We start from the raw sequence: 10,133 nt of genomic DNA, 5'->3' as shown, positions 1-10,133 counted from the left end.
TTTTAATAATAAATTTTATTTTTATATTCCCCATACAATTGCAACCCCCCATTCTGACCCCAATCCCTCCCCTCCCGCCCTCCACCCCCCAAAAAGTGTCTCTGGTTCATAGTTTTTTGTTGATTTTGATTTTCACTTACTTGTAGTTATTCATTTTCCTGGTCCTGGCAGCCATTGTGAATTACTGTTACTTGATCACTAACCGAATTTGAACTCAATGAATTTAGGCATGAAATCACTGAAAATTATATCATCATTGTAAATGTATAAATAGTTTTATACACTAATGAGCTTGTGCAATTTTCAATGACTTTGAGTCACTCATGGAAACCCAGGCCATAAAGATTATAAACTTCATTATTTCCCATTTTAATCAAATGAAAGAAAAAAATAATGTATATATTAAATTTCATAAACTATGTTTTAAAATATCATTGTATTAGTTGCACAATGGACCATTTACTTTTGATTCATACTGAAGTTTTATACAGTTCATATATTCACATCTATGTTTCTTAGCTGCCTATTTTTTCATTAATCATTCTATCTATTCATGCTCCACACTGAATAACATGGTTTTATTATTTCAATGTAATAACTTTATACATGAGAAAAAAAAACTCATGTTTTGTCTTCCAATTAAACATTATTTTCTCAATAGTTACAATTATGACATATCAAACTGGTAGTACCTATTCATTACCTAGTTATGACATATAAATCACTTATTAACATAAAATGTCATAAAAAATGATCAGAAAAATACTGTTTTCCTAAAAGGAAAGATTTGAACAGATCTTCAACCTATATATTTTAAAAGAAAATGGCATGATTCATATATACAAAAAATATCAAATTCTAATTTTTAATTAAAACAACTATGAAATAAAATTTTGTACCTAACAAATTAGTAAACCATAAAAATTATATAATTGGTACAATATATTATGATGAAAGATATCTGGTGGTAATATACAACTGAGGTGGTGTCACTATAGACCCATATATCATGTACAGTCTTATAATCAGATGCTAATTCAATAAAATAAATACAATTAAAATAATGAATATGATTTACTCAAAAAATAAATAAATAAGTATGCTTAATATAGGCAAGTGGTAGGATCAAATTTGTGCATTCTTTTTGGAAAAGAACAAATTATTATTGGTTCATAGGTATTATTTCAAGACTTTGTCTTTTTTATGAATCTCATATTAATAAAGGAGATAAAGATGGTCGATTTTCCTAGTCCATGAAATTCCTACTTTCTGTGTGGATCCAGTTTACATTAGTTTTACATCTGTAATTCTACCAATTATTTTCTGCAATTTTTTCAGTCATATAACTGAGGGAACATTCAAAATCTACAATTTTTATCATAGTTTTAGGTGAAGATGGACATTTGTAGAGAATTCTTCATCTTTACATGGATATATTGTTTTAAAAATACAACCAAAATCTGTTAAATGTGTTAACATATAGTTAATGATTGTTACCAGCTATTTTTCTTGTAAATGTTTTTCTCTATATTTCTAAAAAAAGTGACCATTTTCATCTCCATTCCAGGAACTTCTTGAATTTTCTCTGTCAGAATTTTCTCCTGCAACTTAAAAGAAATCGGAAGACTGATGACTGGTTATGGAAAGAAGCATGTCTCCTCTTTGATGTGTCAATTTTATGCTTTCTTGTTGGTCTATACTGTGTGAAGATGGAAAATATGGTGATTTTGCTTTTCATTAGATGTTTGATCCATTCTCAATTTATATTTTTTCTGCATATTTGAACAATTTACCTTTACTTTCAGATGTGGAAAGCATATCACATCTCATATATAAATCACTATTTTAAGACATTGTTAGGGAAGTGAGAATTGCAGTAAATAAAATGCTTCTGGAGAAGTTTACAATGCTCTCTGACATATTCCTAACTTCTATCAAAATAATCATCTCTCAGATATAATATTTCATATTTTACTAGCAATGGCTGGTTAAGACATCCACTCAAAAGCAGTAACTTTTGGGCTTTCCATTGTTCTGTGTAATTTGTATTTTTAGAACCCAGGGAAACCTACCACAGCATAGTTAAGAATATTTTCCCTCAGCTGAAGGAGAATCTGTCTCTATCAGCAGCTCACACTCAGCTCAGTCCTGATCTATGCAATCCAGCCACATTCAAACAAACTAGCTGTGCTGAAAAAGATAAATAAGCTCATAACAATCCTTCTTTGGCCACTGGTGATTAGACAATTAAATCTCTTTGGCGCAAGCAGAGATTTTGGGTGCTGTGGATATTTTGTGTTCTTGGTAAATACCCTGGGACAAAAACTTGCAGTTATAATGATTATTCTTGGAGACTTTTATTATTAAATTTATTTAATGATCAGACAGAGTTACCTGGAATTTTGATTTATTTTGTTTATTGGGCCATTATTGAAAATTACTTTAATTTGTGTGTTAGATTCTGAAATATGCAACAGAAAGGCTTCACTTAATTCTCTCAAATATGTTAGCAAGTCATTAACTTAATTCATAATTAAATAGCATTATAATACCTAGTTGACATGTCAATCATCTGAAAGGGGGTAAATACTAGTAGATTACTATCATTGAAGCAACAAAACACCCCCTAATTTTATACCACTAAATGCCAATGTAATTTTACTTGGATTGAGGAAGAAACAAATAGCTTTTTTTAAGAACCCTGGATTCCTGGTCTATGATTTGTCTAGTATAAAAGTTGAATTTTGGTGCAAATAACATCACTGTTTTATTTCAGAAGATTTCACATTATGTATCCCATTATCACAAAATATGCTTTATGCAAGACTATCATTTCACAAATGTAAACTTTCCCAATATTAAAAATGCAAAAAAAAAAAATAGAATTTGGATGGTTTCCATGTAAAATCTCATTCTCACACAATCTTCCAAGGAATTGTCACTGATTCAAATTGCTGTTAATAGCATGATCATGTATTTCTGTATTTTACATTTATTTTTAATATGTCTCAAATCTTTATTCCCCTTCATTCATCCCTTACTGCTTTATTTTATTGAATTTTAGTGATTATTTATAATGTGACATTTTTTAATGACTATTGCCTTTTCATAAAGTTATTTCCTTTGTGGTTTATTTTAGTCTGTTTTTACTCATAAACCTGTCACTAAATAAGTGGTGTCCTTTCTGGTCAACACTGGTCCAGTAAACAACAATTAGACCCTTGAGGGCTTAAGTAACCAGAATCTGAATGTTTAGAACTCCCTGAAAGTTCAGAACTCCCTCTCAATGCATAGAAAACATCAGCTACATAATACATCAAACACTTGCCCAGTTCCTTGATATATTTCCTGTATAAAATCTTGATAAAAAATCTGCAAATTCAGATAAGATTTCCGAAAGTATCTGCTGATTGTTCTGGAACTGAGTATTCATTCAGTTTTCTATATTAAAATCACTTATTTTAGGGCCTCCCCAGTGGCGCAGCGGTTGAGCGCTGGGTTGCGAAGCTGCCCGCGGCCTCTGCAGCGCTGGTTCGATCCCCAGCTGCTCCCCGGCCACCGGAGGAGGGTCCCACATGGCGCGCAGACCTCTCCTGCCGCCCGCTGCTCCCCTCAGCAGTGTCCTTCGGTCCTTCTGCCTGCTCTGCTCCCCGCTCTGGCTCTGGTGAATTCTCTCACCCTCCTGCGCTTCTGACTGTACCCCGTGCTTGTATAAATAAATAAATAAATAAATCTTTAAAATCACTTATTTTAGCTTATCCAAATTTATCAATCAACAGATTTCCCTTTGTATTTTTAACTTCCCTCACACACACACACAAAAACAAATTATACAATGCCTTTTGAATGCATACTTTATGGCTTTATTTCTCAGGAGAGAGATCACTGGGTTAGGAGCTGGGAGAGCAACTGTGTACATAATAGTCAGCAAAATGTCCAGTGCGCTTGGAGAGTCACTTTGAGAAACTCAAAGTCAATAGTTGAAATAAATACAATGATGGCAGTGTATTGGGAAAGCAATTGGAAAAGGTCTTAGCTCTGCCTTCAGCAGATGGCATCCTCAGAACAGTAGAGAATATCTGTGTGTTAGACAGTCCAGTAAAGGTAACACAAATAAAGGACACAGGTGCCATGGATCCACTAAGACCTCACTGATATAGTCATTTAAACAAGAGGATTTCAGGAGTTGGAGGGTATCACAGAAAAAATGTTGAATGAAATGGGAACCACAGAAGTGGATAAAGTGGCAGCTGTTTACGTGGCTCCAGAAATGACCCCACTTATCCAGATGCCTAAGAAACTGTGGACACATTTGCTGACATCCATGATGCTTTCAATGCGCAGTGGAAGGCAGATGGCCACTTAGCGATCATAGGACATGTCACCATCAGCGTGGACATTTCAGCAGAACCACAGACAATGAAAGCAAAACACTGCACTATGCATTCCCTGAGGGAAATATAGCCACTTTGCATGAAAGAGTTGTAAATGGACCTTGGCAGAGTCACAGAAATGTAGCTCAGATCCAGGCAGGAGAGATGGCCTTTTCAATCAAAGGTTAGGAAAAATGTAAGTATATAATAGAACAAATAAATTGTATTGTTTAAATATATAATAGTGTTAATAGAATATGGAGTAATGGCTCCCATTTATATAAAGCTCTATACAGTTCAAACACAAATTTACAAATGTTTCTTAGCCACCAATTAATTTTCATTCATCATTTCTATCTATTCATCAAGCACTCCAACCACAGAGTTTCATTAGTGGAATTTTATAATAATATTAGGAATTATTAATAGTGGTTTTTATATATGAGAGCAAAAGTACCATTCTTTTTTTTTAAAAGAACTTTGGATTAACTGTATTTTTTTAAAGACTTATTTATTTTTATACAAGAACTGGGTACAGGTCAGGGGCATGGAAGGGTGAGAGGGTTCACCAGAGACAGAGCGAGGAGCAGAATGGCAGACAGACCAAAATACACTGCTGAGGGGAGCAGCGGGCCAGACAGGAGAGGTCTGCCAAACCATGTGGTATCTCTCTAGCCGACCAGGAATTGACTGGGCACTGCAGAGGCTGCAGACAGCTTCACGGCACTGCGCTCAACCTGCTGTACCACTGGAAGGCCCAAAAGTACCATTCTTTACTGTCAAGGTTATTTCACCCATAAATAAAAAAATATGAAATACAATTGAATAGTACCTATGTAATAATTATGTATATAAATAAACACTGTCATTAAATAAAATAACATAAAACTAATGAAAAAATTGTTAATCTCCCAAAAGAAATGGGAAACTACAGCCTTTTTTTTAAAGATTTATTTATTTATGCATTCAAGAACTGGAGTAGAGACCAGAGGTGTGGGGGGTTAGAGGATTCACCAGAGTCAGAGTGGGGAACAGAACAGATGGGTTGACTGAAATGCACTGCTGAGGGAGCAGTGGACGGGTCAGGAGAAGTCTTCTGTACCATGTGGGTAGCTCCAGGGCCAGGGATTGAAATCCTGCTGCACTGGCTGTGGACAGCTTCATAGGTTGCATCTTAACCCCTTTCACCACCAGGGAAGCCTGGAAACTACAGACTTTCACTAGGATAATTGCTTAAGTAAATAATATAACTGATGCAACAAGAAAATATTACTTTAATTCTTAGTTAAATAAAATGTAGACCAATGAATTGATACAATTTTGTGTTCAACACATTAGTCAATAATAAAAAAAAAAATCTCAGTTCTGTTATGAAGAATGGTATCTGGTAATAACATGTATCTGAAGAAGTGTGGCCTAGACTCCTAAATTGTGTAAATGTTACAAACCACATTACTAGAGTAAAATTAAATAAATAAATAATAAATATGTTGCTTATATGATAAAGTAGACATAGAATAAACTTAAAACATGAAGGCAATATGTTCAAATTTTAGTACATATTTTCCACAAACAGAAAATTATTTAGCAGAGATCCTAAATTATTTGCAATTAAACCATATAGCATGATATATATAAGAGTTTAATGAATTAATTTGATAACTGCAGTTAGAAATTAGTAATTCATCCTGAAATCCATGGTGTACCTCCAATGATTCACTGAGAAGCTGAGGGAGATGGATGCTTCTAGCTTCTGTGGTGATATATGCAAATTAATTGGGAAATTATTTAAGTCTGAGCTGGATGAGGAGTTGGCACAGATGAGACTGTCCCTTGCACCCACAAGTAAACTTATTTAAAAATTGGATCAGTCTTATTGTGTGTGTGTGTGTATGTGTGCATGTGAATGTATGGGTGTGGTCCACTGGAGTCTTAAAATGCCTTTAAATTAACCCTGGCAATTTTATATCTAGGCCGCAATGAAGAGAGACTTTGAAGATGACACCAGATGTTTCTAGAGATTGTAATGGCACACCTACTCATCAAGGCAGACAAGGTATATTGAACCTCCAGAAGTTTCCATTTCTAATGTTGTTTATTTTTTGTTAAGAAAAACAGAAAAAGTCTCCATTTCACAAGCATGGAAGAATTGCTTCACTTACCCAAAACTATTTTGATTTACCCAAAAGTAAAAGTAAACTTGCCACTATTTCAGTGTCCACAAATTATTTTCTATACTATATGATGATATATTCAAAATCTAAGATCTCTATTACAGTTTGGGATCTCATGAATATTTCTGAAAAGTAATGTTTTGTGTTTAGGTGGATATAATACTTCTAAAACATAACAAAAGTCATTGATAACTGTATTGTGATCTATTTAATGATATTTGCATGTTCTTTCATTATAACTCCTTTTCTCTATAATATGAAAATATTGACCATCCACTTGTCCATTCTAGAATTTCTTGAATTTCCTCTAGCTCAGAATCAATCAGAAGACCTGACTACTGGTTATAACAGAAGGATGGTCTCTACTTATGCTCTTCTAGTCTATGTTTTGTTTTAATTTTTAATTTTATGGATAGGAAAATGTGATTATTTCACATGATTAAAATATCTGATTCATTCTTCATTTTTAAATTTTTCTACCACATTTCAGCAATTTATCTGTGACCTCTGATTTAGAAAGCATTGCCTATCTCTTATGAATCATAGAATAATATGAGTACAAGGAATACTGACAGTATCATACTATCACATGCTCATGCTGCATTATTTCCATGATGTTATCTAAAAAAAAAAAAAAGCATTACTAAGGAGTTTGGAATTATACTCCACAAAATGTTTCTGGGATGGAAGGGAATTTACAATTTTCCCTAACTGATCCCTAAAATCCACTGAACTAATCATAGCTCATATACAGTATCTCATTGTTTACAAGATAAAGAACAGTGACTTGTTTTCTCACCTACTCAAAACCAGTAACTTAGGGCTTTCATTTTTCTGTGTAATCACCTTTTTAGAACCTAAGGAAACTCACCAGAACCCATTCAAGAACTTCTATCTGCTACAGAAGATGTTGTCAGTGAGCAGCTAACATTTAACTCAAAGTTGACTTCTGAATTCAACAACATTCATAAAAAAGTGTGAACTTTGAATAAAAAGTAAGTCCATTTCAATCCTCCTTTGGCCTCTGGAGGTTAGACTCTGCAATCTCTTAGGCATGAGCAAAATGTCTTGTGTGGGTATTTGGTGTTCTGGGTAATACCCTGGGACAAAAACTTGCAATTACTAAAATTCTTTGAGTTTCTAGTAATATCAAAGCTAATAATATGAGAATAACATATTAAATCTAAGTTACCTCTTCTTCATGTACAAAGGGGATATGATTTCCAAAATATGAATGTGTTCTCATTTAAATTGAAAAGGAGAATAAATCATTATTGTTTGTTGTCCTGAATAAAGCAAAAATACATATACTACTTTCACTATGATGAAGTGTGTTCTCTCTACACCTAATTTGTTGAGATTTTTATCAAAAGTATTAAATTTTGCCATATTTGACTCTTACTGAGATGTTTGACTCATCTCTTATTGAGATGTTCATTTTTTAAGAATTTTCTTTTTGTTCAACTTCTTTACTGATTATTCTGTTCAGATTTTCAATTTACTCATAATAAATCATGATATTTTACAGGATTCTAGAAATATATCTATTTCCACAAGGTTAATAAATTTGTTGAAAAAGCAAAAATCAAAAAAATGGGACTATATCAAACTAAACAGTTTCTGCACAGTGAAATGAAAATCTTTGGAGTAAAAAGGCATCTACTGAATAGGAGAAGCCATTTCCAAATCTTATATCACACAAGGGATTAATATCTAAAACAAATAATCAGTTCATACAATTCCTTAAAAAATATTAAAAATGGCCAAAGGATCTGAATAAGCTCTTTGCCACAGAACAGAGTCAATAGACTCATGAGAAGATATTCAGCTCTCACACCTGTGAGAAGAGCTGTTATCCAGAAGAAAAGAAACAGCAGGTGCTGGAGAAGAGGTGGAAAAAAGGGAATCTTCTTCCTGTGGGAACTGGTGTAACTACCACAGAAAACAAAAAAAAACTGTTTGCTTAAAAAAATTAAAAATAGATCATTGTGTAATTAGGTACTTCTACTTGGCTTTTACTCAAAGAAGGTGAAACCACTGTGTTGAAAAGATACATGCATTTTCATTTCATTGCAGCACAATTTACAACAATTAGGAAGTGAAACAACTTAGGTTCCCATCAATGGATGATGATTAAGATGATACATCTGTATACACTAAACAACAGTACAAGATACATTTTTAAGAGGAGTCCTGGAAACTCAAAGTTCAGAGAGTTTATCCAGAGCTATTTAAATGTTATTCTCAGGATTGTGTTGTCTTTTCAGTCTTGTTTCTTTCACAAGATGGCTAATTTTTTTATCTCTCTTTTTTAAGTCAACAAGTTTCCTAATATATTTTGGGCTTGTCTCACAACCAAGAATTAATAGATGTGCCTCAACAAAAGAGTCAGGCTTGTCTTCTTTGGAAAACCTTTCTTAAAGCTGCCTTCATGGCTTGATTTCTCAGGCTGTAGATCATTGGGTTGAATGTTGGGGGCACAATTGTGTACATAATAGTCAGCAAAATGTCCAGTGCACTTGGAGAGTCAGAAGGTGGCTTGAGAAACTCAAATACACTGGTTGTACTAAACAATATGACCACAGCAAGGTGGGGAAGGCAAGTGGAAAAGGCCTTAGCTCTGCCCTCAGCAGATGGCATCCTCAGTACAGTGGAGAATATCTTTGTGTAGGACACTCCAATAAAGGCAATGCAAAAAAAGGCCACTAGAGACAAGAAGACAGTGACCCCCACCTCTCTGATGTACTCATTAGAACAGGAGAGTTTCAGGAGTTGGGGGATGTCGCAGAAGTACTGGTGAATGATATGGGAACCACAGAAGTGTATCGAGAAAGTGGCAGTTGTGTGCATGACTCCAGAAATGACCCCACTGATCCAGACGCCAAAGACACTGTGAACACATTTGCTGACATCCATGATGATCTCGTAGCGCAGTGGAAAGCAAATGGCAATGTAGCGATCATAAGACATTACTGTGAGCATGGACAGCTCAGCAAAACCACAGAGAATGAAAACAAAACACTGCACTATGCATTCCCAGAGGGAAATGTAGCCATTCTGCATGAAAGAGTTATAAATGTGCCTTGGCACAGTCACAGAAATGTAGCACAGATCCAGTAAGGAGAGGTGTTTCAGGAAGAAAAACATAGGTGACTGGAGACTATTGTCCATGGAAGTTGTGGTGATAATGAGGATGTTGCCAGTTAAAGTCACAAAGTATATGACTAAGAACAGAGAAGCAAGTAAGATTTCTACCTCAGGTTTGGCAGAAAATCCCATCAGAAGAAACCCACTCATTGTGAAATTAGCCATAGTCCTTCTTAATCTCTGAGTAATGTTGACTGCAAGAAAATATGGCAGCCATTGTCAATTATTGTTATTTGATCTCTAACCCTTTTGAACTCTATGAAGTGAGGCATGAAATCACTGGCAATTACTTCATTATTATAAATGTATAAATAGTTCTATGGACTAGTAATTTTGTGCAGTTTTCAATGACTTTGAGTCATTCATGGAAACCTAGGTCAGAAAGATTATAAATTTCATTATTTCCTTCCATCAAATGAAAGAAAAAATAATGTATATA

The 10,133-nt window shown here is 34.2% G+C and overlaps 1 protein-coding gene across 1 annotated transcript; it reads right to left on the bottom strand.

The window, feature by feature from the left end:
- Nucleotides 1-8,935: 8,935 nt before the first annotated feature.
- LOC311167710 (olfactory receptor 14J1-like) lies at nt 8,936-9,859 on the bottom strand (the record flags this gene model as incomplete). Its single annotated transcript, XM_084228761.1, has 1 exon — nt 8,936-9,859. One exon carries the CDS (start codon nt 9,857-9,859, stop codon nt 8,936-8,938), a length of 924 nt encoding a protein of 307 aa, XP_084084887.1.
- Nucleotides 9,860-10,133: the final 274 nt, after the last annotated feature.

This window comes from Talpa europaea (genome assembly GCF_964194135.1).
Source record: "Talpa europaea genome assembly, chromosome: 2".
In the NCBI taxonomy this organism is placed as follows: domain Eukaryota; kingdom Metazoa; phylum Chordata; class Mammalia; order Eulipotyphla; family Talpidae; genus Talpa; species Talpa europaea.
The sequence above is the reverse complement of the archived record's forward strand: the minus strand, read 5'-3'. Positions and strand labels throughout refer to the sequence as shown.